The sequence below is a fragment of the Marmota marmota genome, unplaced genomic scaffold (assembly GCF_001458135.2).
Source record: "Marmota marmota marmota unplaced genomic scaffold, marMar, whole genome shotgun sequence".
Classification (NCBI taxonomy): Eukaryota; Metazoa; Chordata; class Mammalia; order Rodentia; family Sciuridae; genus Marmota; species Marmota marmota.
This window is the reverse complement of record NW_025999932.1, coordinates 14,671,327-14,692,391: the sequence shown is the minus strand read 5'-3', so window position 1 is coordinate 14,692,391 and position 21,065 is coordinate 14,671,327. Positions and strand designations below refer to the sequence as shown.

Here is a 21,065-nt window from a genome sequence, read left to right as displayed (position 1 = left end):
AACTCCTGGACAGGTTTCAAGCTTCTTCAGGAACAAACTAAAATCTTCACCCCTGACATTAAGCAGGGAAGGAGGAAACTTAGTTTATTTTTGATGAATAACTGAAAAAGAAGTGGCCCCTGTGCAAGATAGATTTGACCAGAAGCTAAAATGTCCCATATTTTGTGTTACAACTATTAGGTAAGTGTAAAAAGTAACTGGCTCAATAGAGGAAAGTTGCTTATTCTAACTAGGGACCACCCATTTGGCATTATGTAGCAAAGGATTCCTATAGGCCACAGGGAAAAGATTCAGCCCACCTGCCCCCGAGGAGTTTACCTCTAGAAAAAGAGAAAGACAATTCAGCATGCTGTCCCACTGCCACATACTAAGAGTTAAGAAGGGACAGTGGAGGACAGCTAGGTGGTCAAGCCAGCTGGGCAGAATCACTGTGGTCTGCATACATATTATTCAAAGATGATGTATGGGACGTGCAAAAAATCCAAACCTGAATCTACAGGATAACAATGTATTCCTGCATCTAAATGATACCAGGAGAAGTGAGATGTACATTAAAAAAAAAAGCCTCTGTCTTACGTCCTCAAAAGAATACTGGTCTACACCAAAAACCTGGCATCACAATAGGTTAAACTAAAAAAGAGGCACACATGGAAAAAGGCGCCCCTGGATTTACCTGGTCAAACTTGTTCACATCATTGGACAACAGGTTGACTATCTGGCCTGTGGTCGTCTTCCCCATGGCCATGTTACTAAGACGAAGTGCCTGGAGGAAAAGAGGAGAGGGGAGAATCGTATTGCTAGGTGATACTGCATCGCATGTAGAAAACAGCACATTTTCCTGGGGACTTGTGCATTGTAAAGGCCAAGGTGACTCTTGACAGCAGCTTTAAGAAGGGCTCCAAGCAGCTGTGGTATCCAAGGACATCAATGAAAAGAGAAGGAAGTGGGAAAGATCGCACCTCGCTTTTTAATGAATGTGATTGCATCCAATATAGAAAAGCACGTACACTCACACTGAACCACCTACCAAATAATTCTGAGCCAAGTGAGATAGCCAAAGAAAACAAATTATAGGACTTGGATTATAAATATGGAATGAGTAACTGTGCATCCACAGAGGAGGAAAGCAACGTGCATGCACTGCACTGTGCGTCCCCTCAACCAACATGTGGCTCTCCGAGCCACTTTCATCTAGGGCACTGCAATCACCCCATACACACACACACATGCTAGCCTCCACCTTGGGACAACAGACAGGGCACAGAGGCAGCAGCCTACCACAGCACTGCACACCACAGGGCTGGGTCTCAAAACAGGCTGCCCAATGCTCCCACATGGCTTGCCCTCTCAGCCACATCTCTGAAAGCGATTGCCTCTATCTGGGTTCCCCCTGCTGGCACCACCACCATCTTTAGTTAGGGAAACTTCCATCTTAAGACACCTGTTGGGCCTAGAAGCCTAACATCAAGGTACCTACAGATATGAAGCTGCCAAGGCCACCCACTAGGGACATGCCTACTTCCATCTAGAGATAATAGCTAGAATCTGTAAGACCATCACCAAGGTCCCCGCAGGCTTGGTTCCAGCAGAGGTATCCCTGCTAGCCCACATCTCGATTCCTCTTTCACTCTTCCTGTGATCTTCACTCTATATTCTCACCTCCTACCTCACAAACCCCACATCCGACACCCCACACCACCCCTGCTCTCTCACTGTCCACCATTAGAAACTGTAGACCCTTATGCAAACCTACTGTTTATATCGTAAGATTAATCTAACACATCATTTCTGTTTATTGCAACAAAACTGTAACTGTTTAAATAGGAGCTATTTGGTTTAAGGCTGCACGTTGTTCACACTGGGTGCTGTAAATACTGATCTCTCCTTCAGAGGTGAGGTATTGGTATCCTTCAGGGACACTATAAGATTATAGGGTAGAAACTGTAATACCCTGGGGATCTGCACTGCTAGAGGAAGACACATGGACAACATGAAGGGAAGAAGGTGCCCCCAACAAACCAAGATGTACAATAATAGAATTCATTGACAGCACAGTAAATGAAATGTCACAGAAGTTGTTCAGAATGTACATAATTTAAATGATCTGCAAAGCAAAAATGCTCTTATGAGCGCAAACATAAGCAACAATTGCTCACTCCAACAAAGAGATAAGATAGAGATACAGGTAGTAAAAGATTACTTCAAGAATAAAGAGATTCTGGGAAAGAAAAAAAACAAAACAGAAATCCTTGAAATGAAGGAAACAATAAACGAAATAAAAAATTCAACAGAAAGCATCACTAACAGACTAGGTCACATGGTAGACAGTGCCTCAGGCAATGAAGACAAAATATATAATCTTGAAGATAAAGTTGACCACATAATGAAGATAAGAAACCACAAACAAAACCTCCAAGAACTATGGGATAACATGAAAAGACCAACTCTAAGGATTATCAGGATAGAGGAAGGCACAGATATACAAACCAAAGGAATGCACAATTTCTTCAGAATTTCCCAAACATGAAGAATGAATTGGAAAATCAAATATAAGAGGCTTACAGGACACCAAATGTACAAAATTACAACAGATTCACAACAAGGCACATTATAATGAAAATGCCTAGCATACAGAATAAGGATAGAATCTTAAAAGATGCAAGAGGAAAGTTTCAGATCACATATCGGGGGAGACCAATTCATATCTCAGCAGATTTCTCAACCCAGACCCTCAAAGCCAGGAGATCCTGGAACAACATACACCAAGCTCTAGAAGAAAACGGGTGCCAACCAAGAATCTTATACACAGCAAAATTAAGCTTCAGATTTGATGATGAAATTCAAAACCTTCCATGATAAACAAAAGTTAAAAGAATTAACAATGAGAAAGTCTGCAATAAAGAACATTCTCTGCAAAATATCCAATGAGGAGGAAATGAAAACAACAATGAAAGTCAGCAAAGGGAAAAACTCCACTAAAGTAAAAGCCAATCAAAGGAGAAATCAAGTCAAGTTAAAAACCAAAAATGAACCAAAATGACTGGGAATACAAACCATATTTCAATAATAACCCTGAATTTTAATAGCCTAAACTCATCAATTAAAAGACATAGACTGGCAGATTGGATTTTAAAAAAACAACAACAATATGCTGCCTTCAAGAGACTCATTTCATAGGAAAAGACATCCATAGACTGAAGTTGGAAGGATGGGAAAAAACATGGATCACGTAAACAAGCCCTCATATTAGATCAAGTGAATTTCAAACCAAAGTCAGACTGAAGGGATAAAGAAGGTCATTTTATACTGCTTAAGGGAATCATACACCAACAAGACATAACAATCATAAATACCTATGCTCCAAACAATGAAGCATCTACATATATCAAATAAACCCTTCGCAATTGCAAGAATCAAATAGACCACAACACAATAATACTGTGTGTGACTTTAATACAACTTTCTCATCACTGGATATATCTTCCAAATAAAAAACTAAACAAAGAAACTATAGAACTAAATAATACAATCAATAATTTAGACTTAACAGACATAGATAGAATATTTCATCCATCAACAAGTGAATACAGTTTTTTCTCAACAGCACATGGATCGGATCCTTCTCTAAAACAGACCATGTCTATCAGACCATAATAAATTAAATTAAAAATCAATGATAAAATAAAAAATAGAAGCTACTCTAACACCTGCAGACTAAACAATATGCTATTGAATGATGCACAGATACCAGAAGACATCAAGGAGGAGATTAAAAAAAATTCTTAGAGGTAAATGACAATTCTGATACGACATTACCAAAATCCCTGGGACACTGTGAAAGCAGTGCTAAGAGTAAAGTTTGTTGCATTGAGTCCATTCATCAGAAGAATAAGAAGTCAACAAATATAGGACTGACATTACATCTCAAAACCCTAAAAAAAGGAAGAACAAATCAACACCAAAAGTAGTAGAAGATAGGGAATAATTAAAATCAGGACTGAAATCAATGAAATTGAAACAACAGAAACAATTGAAAACAAAAAGCTAGTTCTTTGAAAAAAATAAATAAAATTGATAAACCTTTAGTCACCCTAACAAAAAGGAGAGAGAAAACTCAAATTACTATTATCCGTGATGAAAAAGGAAATAACAGACACTTGAAATACAGAAGATAAATAGAAACTATTTTAAAAATTTATATTCCAGTAAAATGGAAAATATCGAAGACCCCTCCAAATTTCTAGAGGCATAATAACTGCTCAAACTGAAGCAGGAGGATATACAAAATTTAAACAGATCAATTTCAAGCAAGGAAACAGACGACGCCATCAAAAGCCTACAAACCAAGAAAAGCCCCAGGACCAGATGGGTTCTCATGCTAGTTCTACAAGGCCTTCCAAGAAGAACTAACACCAATACTCCTCAAATTATTCCATGAAGAGAAAAGGAGGGGACCCTTCCAAACGCATTCTATGAAGCTAGTATCACCCTGATACCCAAACCAGACAAAGATATCAAAGGAAAGAAAACTTTAGACCAATATCCCTGATGAACATAGACACAAAAATTCTCAATAAAATTCTGGCAAAGAACATAAAAAAAAAAAAAATAGCACACCATGATGAAATGGGGTTCATCCCAGAGATGCAAGGTTGGCTCAACATCCGAAAATCAATAAACGTAATAAATCACCATCAATAGACTTAACGACAAGAATCATATGATTATCTCAATACAGACAAAGCATTTAACAAAATACTGCACCTCTTCATACTCAACACTAGAAAAACTAGGAATAGTAGGAACATACCTCAACATTGTAAAAGCTATCTATGCTAAGCCCCAGGCCAACATCATTCTAAATGGAGAAAAATTGACGGCATTCCCTCTGGAACAAGACAGGGATGCCCTCTTTCACCACTTCTATTCCACACAGTCCTTGACACTCTAGCTAGAGCAATCAGACAGATGAAAGAAATTAAAGCGATACACATAGGAAAAGAAAAACTCAAACTATCACTATTTGCTGATGACATCATTCTATACCTAGAGGATCCAAAAAATTCCACCAGAAAACTTCTAGAACTCATAAATGAATTCAGCAAAGTAGCAGGATATAAAATCACTACCATTAAATCAAATGCATTTCTATACATAAGTGATGAATCCACTGCAAGAGAAATTAGGAAAACCACCCATTCACAATAGCCTCAATAAATAAATAAATAAGTCACTTGGGAATTATTCAAACAAAAGAGGTTAAAAAAAAAAAAAACCTGTACAATGAAAACTACAGAACTCTAAAGAAAAAACTGAAGAAGATGGAAAGATCTCCCATGCTCCTGAATAGGCAGAATTAATATTGTCAAAATATCCATACTACAAAACTGTTATACAGATTTTTTTTTTTAATTTTAATATTTATTTATTAGTTTTCGGCAGACACAACATCTTTGTTGGTATGTGGTGCTGAGGATCGAACCCGGGCCGCACGCATGCCAGGCGAGCGCGCTACCGCTTGAGCCACATCCCCAGCCCAGTTATACAGATTTTTAATTTTTAATTCCTATTAAAATCCCAATGACATTCTTCATAGAAATAGAAAAAGAAATCATGAAATTCATTTGGAAAAATAAGAGACCCAAGATAGCCAAAGCAATCCTTAGCAAGAAGAGTGAAGCAGGAGGCATCACTATACCAGACCTTAAACTATACTACAGAGCAATAGTTACAAAAACAGCATGGTGTTGACACCAAAATGGACTTGTAGATAAACGGTACAACACAGAGGATACAGAGACAAACCCACATAAATATGGTTATCTCATATTAGAAAAAAAGCACCAAAAACATTCACTGGAGAAAAGATAGCCTCTTCAACAAATCGTGCTGGGAAAACTGGAAATCCATATGTAGCACAATGAAATTAAACCTATCTCTCATCTTGCATAAAAATGAACTCAAAGTGGATCAAAGATGTAGTCACTAGAACAGAGACCCTGTACCTAAAAGCAGGAAAGAAAAAAAAATAGGCCCAAATCTTCACCATGTTGGCCTAGGATCTGACTTCCTTAACAAGACTCCTAAAACATAAGAAGTAAAATCAAGAATCAATAAATGGGATGAATTCACACTAAAATGCTTTTTCTCAGCAAAAGAAACAATAACATGAAGAGAGAGCCTACAGAATAGGAGAAAATCTTTACCACATGCACATCAGATAGAGCACTAATCTCCAGGACATATAAAGAACTCAAAAAAATTAACAACAACAAAAAAAAAAAAAACAAATAACCCAACCAATAAATGGATTAAGGAATTGAACAGATACTTCACAGAAGAAGAAGAAATACAACTGATCGTCAAACATATGAAAAAAATGTTCATAATCTCTAGCAACTAGAAAAATGCAAATCGAATACTCTAAGATTCCAGTTTTCTCCAGTCAGAATGGCAATTATCAAGAATACAAGCAATAATAAGTGTTGGCGAGGATGTGAGGAAAAAGGTACACTCACACATTGCTGGTGGGACTGCAAATTGGTGCAAACACTATGGAAAGCAATATGGAGATACCTCAGAAAACTTAGAATGGAACCACCATTTGACCCAGCCACCCCACTCCTCAGTTTATACCCAAAGGACTTAAAATCAGCATAATACATTTACAGCCACATCGATGTTTATATCAGTTCAATTTACAATAACTAAATTATGGAACCAACTTAGATGCCCTTCAACAGATAAATGGATAAATATATACACAATGGAATATTACTCAGTCTTAAAGAAGAATAAAATTATGGCATTTGCAGGTAAATGGATGGAACTAGAGAATATCATGTTAAGTGAAATAAGCCAACCCCAAAAAACCAAAAGCCAAATGTTTTCTCTGAAAGTGGATGCTGATCCATGGGCAGTGGGTAGGGGGGAATAGTGGTAAGGGAAGAATAAAGGAACTTTGGTTTGTGTGGAGGGGAGGGAAGGGATGGGCAGTGGGGATGGGAAGGACATCACTACCCTACATCATGTATGATGCCACTACTGGAGTAACTGCACCATGTACAGCCAGAGGAACGAGAAGTTGTGCTCCATTTGTGTCAAAAGGCATTCTGCTGTCATGTATAACTAATTAGAACTAATAAAAAATAAATTAATTAATTTTCAAAAGTAAAAAACAAAAACAAAAATCTGTCAGTTAACTATCTATCAGTAACTCTCAGTGTGGTGTCATTCAAACACCCGGAGTCTTGCTTCCCTCATTCTGTGAATGGAAATTCTAGATCCTCACCCTGACTGGATCACAAAATCCCAACAAGAGAAATGATCAGTCATTACTGAGCATCTTCTAGGAGGAGTAGGAGGAGGACACCAGGGGTACCCACTGACAGGACAACTGATGAGCCACGTCTTCCCATCTCCAGAGACAGCACCAGACATGCACACAAACACCTGTGATTCAGAGGGAGGTGACGGTCAGCACGCTGGCCCAGTAAACTGGGAAGAAGGTGCCCACTGAGGGGCACTGTGAGCAGGAAAAGCCCTGGGTGCCAAGGAGAAGAAACTGTACAGAGAAAGGAAGCCAGAGTCTGGGAGAATGGGGAAGGGTGAGGGTGTGGTTTTTATGTGACAGTGAGAAACTCAGGCAGAGGAAACTGTAGAAGTGACTGACCAGGAGATGCCTGGAGAGGGGGCGCATGGGGGGCTGCCACAGTAGCCCAGGCAAGAGGACGGCACTGTGTGGATGGAAGGGAGGGGCCAGGTGCACTTAAAACACTTCAAGCAAACAAAGCGAATCACCTACAAAATATACTTGCGAGTGTGCTGTGTGTGTGCATGTATGTGTCCGTGTGTGCGTGTGCGTATACATACACAGGCATTCCAGGAAAAACTCACTGTGTCTTAATTACTGAAATCTATCTGAAAATATTTTTGAGACCAATGTCACACACAAACACACGTCAGCTGCATGCAGAAAATATACCGCAGGTTTTAAAGGAGTAGATACTTGAGAGCTAATTGTAATAGTGAAAATAGGACCAAACGGCCACCAAATTTGATCTTAAACTGATCATTTTTAAAAAACTTCAAAGGCAACTGTCCAACTTGAACTGCTGTTCACACACTATCACTGCTGCTTACTAGGGGTAAGAGGGCACTGACTGGTGACAATCTGTGCCAAAGACACAGCTCCTCTGGGTGGCGGGGGCTGCTTGCCACCAGGCACATCTGGGATGGAGGTGGACTGAAGGCCAGGCTCTACCGGCTCCAGCACTCAGGCGGCAACAGAAGTTAAGGAAGGTAATGATGGTCCTGCAGTCAACCCAGAAACCGAGACTCTGTCAAAATAAAGTCTGTCACACTCCTGCTGGGATAAGAAAAAACGTTCAAGAAGACGCAGAACACCACGCCTGGGCTTCCGGCCACCAAGGAGCAACGGGTCTGGTCAACGGGTCTGGTTTCGCCTTCCACTGCAAAATCACACACTTGGACACAACAGAGGAAGCAGCCGTCTGTCCTTAGGTACTGAACCACAGGCACCCGGGGCCTGAGCACTGACAGAAGGAAATATGGGAGGTGGCCCCAAACAGGCTGGCTTTCTGCCTGGGGCGTTTTCTGCCCGCACAGAACTGTAGTTTCCCCAAGTCAAGGAAAAAGAGATGGTTGTTCCAAGTTGCATAAGCTTCTGGGATTTGTGGGCCAGAGCTGCAGGGGGGGGGGGGAGAGGCCCCAGGAGTCTCTGTAGGATTTACCAAAGATAATTTGCCAAGAGCTTGACTGTCCATGGACAGATCAAGGCCCAAGCAGCCCAGGACCAAAGGGAGCTGGAGGTCATGCAGTGGTAGGAGGTGCCAGGTTCTGCCCAACTAGAAAGAAAAGCTCCCCATGAGGGTGTTCTCGGGATGCCAGGGAGGCCACGCATTAGAAAAAAAGATCTCACTCGAGAGTCAGAGTCCTCCTTGGACCGAATTCAAATGTTAACACATGAGACACACGGACAGAAGCGAGGCTCACGGGATCAACGTGCCAAAAACAAACCCAATGCCCTGCGATCCACATTCCCTATAATGTAAGACTCAGGACGCTCCAACAGAGAAACAACTATCACACATGCAAAGAAACAGAAAGACGTGACCGGACAACAGAGGGGGGAAAGTCAACAGAAACAGACACTGAGGTGGACCCAGGTGGGGAACTAGTAGATGGGAATGATGAAAACCACCATTACAAAAGCTTTCAAGAAAATACGTTATAGAAAGCGTTAAAGAAAATACGGTTATAACAAGTGAACAGGTGATTTCAGGAAAGAGATGGACACGATCAAAAAGAAACCAAATGGAAATTCTAGAACTGAAAAGTAAAATATCTGAAGTGAAAAAGTTGATTAGTTAACATTAATAGAAGATAAAGTTTCATTGATCTTTTCCTTGAGTCACCAACTCTTATTTCTGTAATTTACAATCTGAAGAAAACTCAGATAAATGGGTGAAGGAAAGAACAAAGTGTGTGTGAGTTCTGTGGGAGAATATGAGCACTGAGATACGCGTGTAATTGGAATCCTAGGAGGAGAGGATAAAATGGGAAAGAAAAACTGTCTGCCAAAAACATGGCTGGAGGGCTAAGGGTGTGTGTGGTTCAGTGGAAGGCACTGGCCTGGCACATGCAAGGCCCTGGGTTGGATCCCTCACGCTGCAAACGTACCCCCTGCCCCCACCACCTCCTAGTTTTGTTAAAGCGCATACTTAATCCTATCAAATGCCTAGAAGGATAAAAACAGGAAGACTGAAGGTGCATGGGGAAGGGTGGTGCATACCTATAATCTCAGTTGTTTAGAAGGCTGAGGCAGGAGGATTGCAAGTTCAAAACCAGCAACAGCAAAGTTGAGGTACTGAGCAACTCAGCGAGACCCTGTCTCTAAATAAAATATAAAACAGGGCTGGGGATGTTGAGTGCCCCTGAGTTCCATCCAAAATAGGGCTCGGTGGTTGAGTTCCATGCCCAGCACCACCACCTACCCACCTCCAAATAAAACCACCAGAAAGACCTGTGCCCAGGTACCTCATGGCCAAACCACTGAAACCAGAAAGTAACAGACAACGTTGAAAGCCACCTGAGAAAAATGATGGCTGCACCCAGGGAACAAGTGACAGCTGACTCACCAGAAACAATGGAGACAAGACAGTCCCTAGCCCCGGAGACAAGAATCCAGCCTAGAATTCTACACCCAACAACAACATCCTTCCAAATATGAAGGTGAAATTAAGACATTTTTAGATCTAAAAAGGCTAAGAGAATTCAGTACCAACCCAACTGAGCTATGGAAACAACACAACAGCATTGTTCAAACAGAAGGGAAAAGATACAAGATGGAAACCCAGAAGGGCACAAAGAGAAATCCAAAGGACAATACATGGTTAAATATAAAAGAGCGCATTTTTTCCTTTTAATTGTTTTTTTTCCTTAATTGTAGATGAACGCAATACCTTTATTTTGTCTATTTTTATGTGGTGCTGAGGATTGAGCCAGGGTCTCACAGATGGGAGGTAAGCGCTTTACCGCTGAGCCACCAACCAGTCCCCTTTTAATTGTTTTTGAAACACAACAGGCTGTTTAAAGCAAAAATGGTAACACTGCATTGTGAATGTAGACTTAAAACACATAGCAACAAGAACACAAAGGACAGGGCAAGGTAGTTGGGTGCAGTGACAAGTACCTATAGTCGCAGCTACTCCAGAGGCTGAGGCAGGAAGATCTCTTGAGCTCAGGAATACTAGGCCAGTTTCTGCAAAGAGCAAGACCCTGTCTCAAAACTACTCAAAAAAAAAAAAAAAAAAGTGATGATTTTACCACTCTATGCTTCTCACATTTAAAGTAATATAAATACCAAGGCTGCAATAAGTTAAAAATGGTATTTTAATCCTTAAGGTGACATTAAAAGTACAAAGAGAAATATTGCTAAAAAAAACCAATAAAAAAATCAAAATGGAATGCTAAAAGTTATTTGGTTAACCTAAAAGACAAGAATGGGGGCGGGGGGACCAAGAAAACATATTAAAAAATAAATAAATAGCAAGGACAGACAAAGGTTTAAAACTAACCAGATGACAGTCACACTGCATATAAATACGCCAATCATTACATTAAAATGATAGATACTGTCAGACTGGATAAACAAAAAAGGAAAATCCACTATGTACTATAGACAAGAGACTGTTTAACTGTTATAGTGGGTTAACAGTACAGGGATGGGAAAAGAAACCTGGTGGGCTACATTGATAGATGGTGTTAACTGCAGGCCAAGCAATATTACCAGACTAAGAGGACACTTCATCAACACAAAGGAGGCAGCTAACCCCTCCTACGTGTGCCAGGACCACTACAAGAGTTTCAACATACGAAACAAACAAACGAAGCATAGCAAAAGGGGGAAATGGTACAACTCTATAATAATAGCTAGAGATTCCCACATCTATCTCTCAGTAATTGAGAAAATGGAAAAAAAAATTATTAAGACACAGAAGACTTGCCTGGGGTTGTAGCTCAGTGGTAGAGCACTTGCCCCGAATGCGTGAGGCCCTGGGTTCAATCCTTAGCACCACATAAAAAATAAATAAATAAAAATAAAGATAGTGTGTCCATCTATAACTTAAAAAAAAAAAATTTTTTTTAAAAGATACAAGACTTGAACAACACTGTAACCATCTTTTTTTTTTTAATTTTTTTTTTAATTTTTAATATTTATTTTAGTTTTCGGGAGACACAACATCTTTGTTTGTATGTGGTGCTGAGGATTGAACGCGGGCCGCACGCATGCCAGGCGAGCGCGCTACTGCTTGAGCCACATCCCCAGCCCCCACTGTAACCATCTTAACATGACATTTATGGACCCCACACCCAACAACTGCTCAACAGTTTTTTCAAGTACACATGGGAAATTCCCCTGTGTGCATAAAACATATCTCAATAAATTTCTAAACATAAAAATGAAATGTTGAATGTTCTCTGATGATAAAATTTTAAAAAACAGTAAGATCTTTAAAAGCCCAAATATTTGGAAATTAACATTTTTCTAAATAACCATGTGTCAAAGAAGACATCTCAAGGGAAGCCAAAATTTTTGTTAAAGCAGTGAAGTAAGAAATTTTTAAAGAAATGATAATGAAAATATACTTTATTATAATTTGTGGGACACAATTAAAACAAGTCATTCAGAGGAGACTTCTGGCTTTAAATATTTTACATTGAAGATGAACACATAAAATTGATGGTCTAAGGTGCTACCTAAGACCAGGACCAGGACCAGAGAAATAAACAGACAAAGAGAAAAGCCATCTTCTCATGAGCCCCTGAGACACATGAGACAGGAAAACAACCTCACAGAGTAAGAATTATTTCTAATTCACAAACAAGAAAACACTCTGAAAGTCCTGCCCAACAAAGGAAGGACACTCAATTTTGCCTTCTTTCCTTTTTTTTTTTTTTTTCCTTTTCTTTTCTTTTCTTTTAGCAGTAAAAGAGCCCAGGATTTAATTTTGTTAACTATTTTCAGCTTCTATTCCCTTATTCCCCCTCTTCCTTCTCTCCCGATGAAGAGGTACACTCTCCCTTTAAGACTAAAATGTTCTTTCTTTTAATGAGTAAAGTTACCATAGTTTCCCATTAATATAGAAATTTCAAATTTGGTGCAAATAAAATGTATTCGGTATAGTTCAAGACAATTCACGTTCAAACAACATAAAGAAAATAAATGCAAATCAATGCATGGTCATTCAGATAATATCGTGGTTCAACACTTCTTAAATTGCATAAAAGGCATGATTTGGTTAAATTTGTTTTTCTTCTGAGAGTAAAACAGTTTTGTCATGAGAACAATAAAAGGCAGACAAAACAAACTGGAATCAACACCTGCATTATAAAAGCCAGAAGGAGGGTTAGTGCGTAACTTTTAATAAGTCATGAGCACCTAAATAGAAATAAAAATTATTAATCTAATAATAATTTTTTAAAAGTTGACAAGGGTAGGGTGTAGTTCAGTGGTAGAGCGCCTGCCCAGCACTCACAAGGCCCTGGGCTCAATTCCCAGACTGTAAAGAAAGGGAGGAAGGAAAGAGGAAAAAATACTGCAAGAACTTGACAAAAATGCAAATAGCTAATGAATATATGCAAATACTCAAATTATTACTCAATGCTATATAAACAAAGCAACTAAGCAGTATTTTTAAAAAAAACTTATGAAACTGATGAAATCACAAAGATTTTTTTTCAAAATGTAACATCCAATCTGAGCAAGGACATGGGGTCATCTCATACCACAGGGGAGAATATATATAGTTAACAACTCTTTGGGAGCAAACAGGTCTGTCAAAAGCCTTAAATTGTGTGCAACGTGAGAAATCAGAGATGTGTTCAGAGCTTTAGCTTTAATCCCATTCACTACGCTACAGTTTATAATACAGAAAACACTAGAAAACAGTCTAAATGTTTAATTATCAGTCATACTAGAATCCACGTGGCCATGAAGAATAATACCATGAACTTGCTATCAAAGAAGAGATGGCCATCAAGGACTCCTGCTGAGAGCAGGCCAGATGATACCCTGGGGGCTATCAGAGATCTCTGTCTTCTAAATCAAACATTGATTTATCAACTTTAAAAACATAAATCAGGGCTGGGGTTGTGGCTCAGCGGTAGAGCGCTCATCTCGCACATGTGAGACCCTGGGTTCGATCCTCAACACCACATACAAAAATAAACAAGTGAAATAAAGGTGTTGAGTCCAACTCCAACTAAAAAATAAATATTAAAAAAAAAAAAACATAAATCAAGCAGGGCACAGTGGCACATGCCTGTAATCACAGTGGCTTGGGAGGCTGAGGCAGGAGGATCCTGAGTTCAAAGCCAGCCTCAGCAAAAAGTGAGATGCTAAGCAACTCAGTGAGACCCTGTATCTAAATAAAATATAAAATAGGACAGGGGATGTGGCTCAGTGGTTGAGTGCCCCTGAGTTCAATCCCCAGTATTGCCCCCCCACACACAAAAAAAGTAGTATCTCATTCATTTAGGGGTGGGGGGAAACCTGATTCCTCTTTCTTAATTATTTTAATCAGTAAATATGAAACAGAAAACCCAAGTGTGCACACATAAACATGACCATCCAAGGAATGGGGGAGGGGTCCCAAGCTGATGGAATATATTCTCCCTCTAGAAATTCAATCTTTGTCTTAATAGAAAACCTCTAAAAATGCTTCTCTAAATGTCCTCTTAAAAGAGGCTCCACTCTGCTCATCTACGCGGTATAGAATCCTCACTACCAACTCACTCCCCCAGCCCTGTGGGTGCTCCTCCCAAAGCACTCCACTGGCCATGCTCTTTGGATTTGCATAGTTTGTCATTTTACACAACTTGTCCCTTACAATGTGCTGTTCCTTCAAATTCTTGTCAAACTCTTTCCCATTTCTTACTACTGTTTTTGGAGGGCTCAAGAGTATTTTAAGTCAAGTCAGAATAAGTAGAATAGGTTAGCACCCAAGAATTTCTTGTATTTGGGCTCAATTCCTGATTGGTGGCCCTACCCCAGCTGAATTTGTCAGATAATGCAGTTTCCAGGTAAACTGGGCATCACTGCAACAGGCATCTAAAAAGAGTATGTTCAGCTCACTCGAAGCAGAAAATTGCCTGTATTTTTCCAATATGGTCGGCCAGAGCTGCCTGGTCATGCCGCCACACCTGTTCCTGATTGCACAATCTAAAGACATTCATTGCTTTGAGGAGCAGACCCAGGAACTGCCCAATATCCTCCATCCACAAACTTTGCTGTGGTTCTGTAGAAGATAAAAATGAGTCAAGGAAATGAAAAACAAAGCCTGCACCAAATCAACAACCTGATGTGCCCTATAATCTGACAGCCCTGCTGGCCGCTGGGGTTTGTTTTGGTTTTGCCGGTTTTCGTGGCTGGCACACAAGCAGGCAAACCTGTAGAGAAGTCCCCTGCAAGCTTTGAAGGATGTGACATTTACCTCCTAGGGGCACCCCCAGTTTCACCCTGCGGCTAGCTTTTTGCATGACATCACTATGACCTACTGGAGTTAAGAGGTCAGAAATCCACTCACAGGGCTGACCAGCCAGACCTGGCCTTGGATAAATAAGCCTCCACACTCGAGGGCCACAACGCAGACCCAAGAGCCACTCCACCTATGGAGGGCCCTGTGATACCTGTTCTGAGGTAGAGCTGAGAATCAGGCACTGGCCACTTCTAAAAACACAGGAGAGATGAATTCAGCAGGAGGAGCTGCTCCACCTCCCCTCACCTCATCCCCCCTGAGGCCAGAGAAAGGACTCCTTCAAGGCTGCCTGAGGCCTTGACCCAGGCCTCTCCAATGCCCTCGGGTCCCAGGGGCTCTGCAACCCCGGCAGGATTGGGGGAAAGCAGAGCATGGCAGGCCCCCACTGACAGCTTCTACACAGGGTCCCCAACAGTTTGCTGGTAAAGGTGCTAGATGAAATCACTACTCCCCAAAGGGGACCAGAATGTCACCATACTGGGAATCTTTGAGAAATCCTTGTTACAGAACTAAAATAGGTATTTTGTGGAGTAAATGGTGGTCAACATATACTGTCACAGAAACTGCACTTTAATTCATAAGCTCATCTAACATCCATGGAGAAAACAGGTGGCACATTCTGATGGTGGCCTGTTCCGAAGGAGTCCCATCCCAGGCCTTCTACAAGACCTTTTGGGGGGTGGTATTGGACATTGACCTCAGGGGCACTTTACCACAAAGCTACACCCTCGGTCCTTTTTGTTATTTATTTTAAAACACAGTCTCACCAAGTTGCTAAGACTGGACTCAAAATTGCAATCCCCCTGCCTTAGACTCCAGAGCCGCTGGGATGACACACGTGGCCATCACACCCAGCCAACTCTTGTACAACAACTATCTTTTAGACCAAGAGTAGTCATAGAAAATAATACTCCCAACGCAGATTCACCATGGTAAGTAATTTTACTAAAAATTAGTTGAAATGAGAAAATGTAATCTTCCTTTTTTCCTAATGTATATTTATCAAAGCCCTGACCTTGAGCAGTTGGCTATTAGGCCCTCCTAAGGCATCAGTGCACACCTGTAATACCACAAAATTAGCTCTGTCCCTTGTTTATTTACCAACATCACCTTTGAAGTGTTAAAAAGGTAAGGAGGTCTATGCAGCAGAAATGAAAAACAGAAGCAAGGACATGCTACAAACTTTATCAAAAGCAGCCATGTCTTTAACTTCTTTCACCAGTAGATACAAAGGAGGAAGCTGCATAGCACCCAGGGCAGGCTCTGCCAGGGCACCCCTTTCTCAGCCCCACATTTCCCTGCTCATTTGTGTAGAAAGATAAGCGTATCAAAGAGCAGCTGTGGGCCAACAGCTGTTACCTGGCAGAGACAGCCAGCCGGAAAATGACCCTGTTCATGCAGCTAATGGGTTCCCCGGGGATAGGAAGCAGGAGAACTTCAAAACAGCCAGGACCTGCAGAGGTGCTGGCTCAGAGCAGGGAGCAGGCAGGCACAGAACCTGAAATCCCTCCTTTCCCTCTGCAGTTAGCTGAGGCCACCTCTACAGATGAGGAGCAGGATACAGGGTCAAGGTATGACCTGAACCTATTAAAAAAATTAACCTTGAGGACATTATGTTAAGTTAGGTAAGCCAGTTATAAAAGGACAAAAGCTGATTCCACTTAAATGAGGTACCAAGAAAAGTCAAATTCATGGAGACAGAAGCAGTAGTTGCCAGGGGCTGGGGGAGCAGGGAGTTAGCGATTAATGGGTCCAGAAATTCAGTTTTCCAAAAGGAAAGAGTTTTGGAGATGGATGTAGTTAATGCCGATAAATATAATAAAACACTATTTTAAATGATAAATTATAAAGCTATATGTATTTTTACCACAATTTTTAAATTTTTTCGATTTTTAATTTAAAAATTTAAAAAACAAAACCAACTACTTGAAGTGAAAGGAAACAGCCATCAACCAGCAATTCTAAACCGACAAAAATCTTAACAGAATAAAGACCAAAAAAAAAGTCATACAAAAAGTCAAATTAAAGTTAAAATAAAAGTCAAGTTAAAGTGAAAATAAAGCATAGGCTCTTTATTCACCTCATTGATTGTTTCTTTTGCTGATAAGAACCTTTTTAGTTTGAGTCATCCCATTTATTGATTCTTGATTTTAATTCTTGCACCAAAAGAGTCTGATTAAGGAAGTTGGGGCCTAACCCCACATGATGGAGATTAGGGCCTACTTTTTCTTCTATTAGATGCAGTGTCTCTGGTTTGATTCCTAGGTTCTTGATCCATTTTGAGTTGAGTTTTGTGCATGGTGTGAGATAGGGGTTTAATTTCATTTTGTTGCATATGGATTTCCAGTTTTCCCAGCACCATTTGTTGAGGAGGCCATCTTTTCTCCAGTGCATGTTTTTGGTGCCTTTATCTGATATAAGATAATTATAATTTTGTGGGTTAGTCTCTGTGTCCTCTATTCTGTATCATTGGTCTATATGTCTATTTTGGTGCCAATACCATGCTGTTTTTGTACTATTGCTCTGTAGTTTAAGGTCTGGTATAGTAATGCCACCTGCTTCACTCTTCCTGCTAAGGATTGCTTTAGCTATTCTGGGTCTCTTTATTTTCCCAGATGAATTTCATGACTGCTTTTTCTATTTCTATGAGGAATGTCATTGAGATTTTGATCAGAATTGCATTAACTCTGTATACTGCTTTTGGTAGTATGCTCATTTTGATCATATTAATTCTGCCTATCCAAGAGCAAGGTAGATCTTTCCATCTTCTAAGGTCTTCTTTGATTTCTTTCTTTAGGGTTCTGTAATTTTCATAATATAGATATTTCACCTCTTTCATTAGGTTGTTTCCCCAAGTTTTGTTGATGTTGTTGTTGGGGTTTTTTTGTTTTTTTTTTTTTTTTTTTTTGAGGCTATTGTAAACAGGGTAGTTTTCCTGTTTCCCTTTCTGAAGATTTGTCACTGATACACAGAAATGCATTTGATTTATGCGTGTTTTTATATCCTGCTACTTTGCTAAATTCATTTACTAGTTCTAGAAGTTTTCTGGTGGAACTTTTAAGGTCTTCTAGGTATAGGATCATATCAACAGCAAATAGGCCAATTTGAGTTCTTCTTTTCCTATTCGTATCCCTTTAATTCCTTTCGTCTGTCCAATTGCTCTGACCAGTGTTTACCTCTCATACGTCAGAGCACTAATCTCTAAGGTATATAAAGAACTCAAAAAGCTAAGCACCAAAAAAACAAATAACCCAATCAATAAATGGGCCAAGGACCTAAACAGACACTACGCAGAAGATGATATACAATCAATCAACAAGTATATGAAAAAAAATGTTCAGCATCTCTAGCATTAGAGAAATGCAAATCAAAACTACCCTAAGATTTCATTTCACTCCAGTCAGAATGGCAGCTTTTATGAGGACAAACAACAATAAGTGTTGGAGAGGATGTGGGGGAAAAAGGCACACTCATACATTGCTGGTGGGACTGCAAATTGGTGCAGCCAATATGAAAAGCAGTATGCAGATCTCTTGGAAAATTGGGAATGGAACCACCGTTTGACCCAGCTGTTCCTCTCCTCAGTCTATACCCAAAGGACTTAAAGACAGCACACTACAAGGACACAGCCACGTCAATGTTTATAGCAGCACAATTCACAATAGCTAAACTGTGGAACCAACCAAGATGTCCCTTCAATAGATGAATGGATAAAAAAAATGTGGCATATATCCACAATGGAATATTATTCAGCAATAAAAGAGAATAAAATCATGGCATTTGCAGTGTAATGCATTTCACTATCATATATAAATAAATGGATGAAGTTGGAGAAGATAATGCTATGTGAAGTTAGCCAATCCCAAAAAACCAAATGCCGAATATTTTCTCTCATATAAGGTGACTGACTCATAGTGGGATAGGGAGGGAGAGCATGGGAGGAACAGACCAACTCTAGATAGGGCGGAGGGATGGGAGGGGAAGGGAGAGGGCATGGGGTTAGAAATGATGGTGGAATGTGATGGTCATTATAATCCAAAGTATATGTATGAAGACACGAATTGGTGTGAATTTACTTTGTATACAACCAGAGATGTGAAAAATTGTGCTCTATATGTGTAATAAGAATTGTAATACATTCCACTGTCATATATAAATAAATAAATTAAAAATTAAAATAAAAAATAAATCATAGGAATCATCTTCAGCATGCATCTCAGAAAAAGGAAAACAGAGATTCTTGTTGCCTTTTCACTTGCTAAGGGGGCCACAGCCACCCCATCCCTCTTTCCAATCCACTGTCCCTGTCACTATCCTCTACAACAGCACACCCCAAACTTTCCCTGAGACACAAATTAAAACATACGGGTTTCCGGAACCTTTCCTTAGATATTCTGATGCAGCAGATCTGGCATGGGCCCAGGACCTGGGCTCTCGCTAATCCCACCTGGGCCTGGAGATAGGACGGGGGACTCTCTCCTAGCATATGCACTCATCCTTTATCTGCTCAGCAAGGAAGTCAAGAGGGCTCGCCCTATAGCTCCCAGGACCACACCCTGCCCTGTACACACACCTCTGTGCCCCGGACACATCCAGGATATTAAACTAATGGAGGGATGACTGATCTGACCAGGGCTGAGTAACTGATACCGGACCAGCCCACACTTCCCATGTTCCCATAAACCACACAGAAGGGGACAAAATTATGAGGCAGATGTTTTCAGGCACCAGGTAACGGGCAGTATACAAGACGGATCCCTAAGAGAAGGGATACATACTCAAGAGGTGAACAGCCCCACTCCCCTGGCTCTCAGCCAAGGGACCACTTTTCCAGGTAGGGCAGGGCACGGCAGCCCTGCTGAGCTGAGGAGCACAGGTCAGATGGGGTCAGCTGCAGCAGCTGGCATCTGTAGGCAGGGCACTGACAGTGAAGAGGTGTCAGAGACGAAGAGTCCCAGAATTCAGGGGTGGGGAGATTTGCAACAAGTCCTTAAGTAAGGGGTGGGCTACAAAGGCACCCACCCACCCAGGACTCAACAGAGAGCTGGGACTGTGGAGGATCACGAGGTGAACAGAGAGGCTAAAGGTCCAGCAGAGCTGGGGAACTAGAATTTACACATGTAACAGGAGCCCAAGAAAGAGAAAAGCATTAAGGATAAGCCAGAAAAGAAAATTTCAATAGATAGAATGATCCAATATTTCCCAAATCTTACGATCATCAAATGAAAGATCCAAGAGGCTCATCATCAAACCCCCAAAAATAAAAATACAAAGTAAATCACACCCAGGATCATTATCATCCTCCTGAAAAATGGTAAAAAAGAGAAAACATGTTAAAACATTCTCCAGAGAAAACAGAAACATTACATACAGGAAAACAAAGATAGACATTATGACTGACTTCTTATCAGAAACAAGGCAGCCAGGGAAATGGGACACATCTTCCAAGCGTGGGCTGGGGGCCCAGAGACTACTGACCCAGAATTCAACATCCAGCACGACTAGCCTTCAAAGAACAAAGACTTCCTCTCTGGCAGACCATATGACAAAAAAGGCAAAGGATGTCTTTCGGGCTGGAAAGACATGATTTCAAATGGAAACTGGGAGCTACAGAAAGGAATGAAGAGCACCAACAACTGTAATTCATGGGTAAAAATGAAAAACTATGGCTTTTGTGCTTCACAAAGAAGAGATGTGAACAGCAAAGCAGCTCAAAAAGACACAGGATTTTACCCAGCAATTCTACTCCAAGGTATCAACCTCAAAGAAATAAAAACCTGTGTCCACAGCAGCTGTCCACAGCAGCTTTACTTCTAACAGCCAATTCTCAGAAACAGGCCAGAAGAGCATTAACATGCGACTGAATCCGCAAGGGTGTTCCAGAGTCAGCAATAAAAAACAAACTAAATAAAAAAATAAATAACACTGACATAGGTGATAGCAGGAAATAATCTCAAAATAATCCAAATATGCGGAGTAGGGTGGCACACACCTTTGATCCCA

General features: G+C 40.5%; 1 protein-coding gene across 2 annotated transcripts in view; it reads right to left on the bottom strand.

Annotated features, from left to right (window-relative positions):
- The window catches only part of Abcc4 (ATP binding cassette subfamily C member 4), a 188,251-nt gene that overhangs the window by 147,332 nt on the left and 19,854 nt on the right, over positions 1-21,065 (bottom strand). For both annotated transcript variants that reach the window (XM_015484155.2, XM_048800747.1), the window contains one exon: positions 674-763. In XM_015484155.2, the coding sequence (XP_015339641.1) occupies positions 674-763 (90 nt within the window). The remainder of the gene's footprint in view (positions 1-673; positions 764-21,065) is intronic.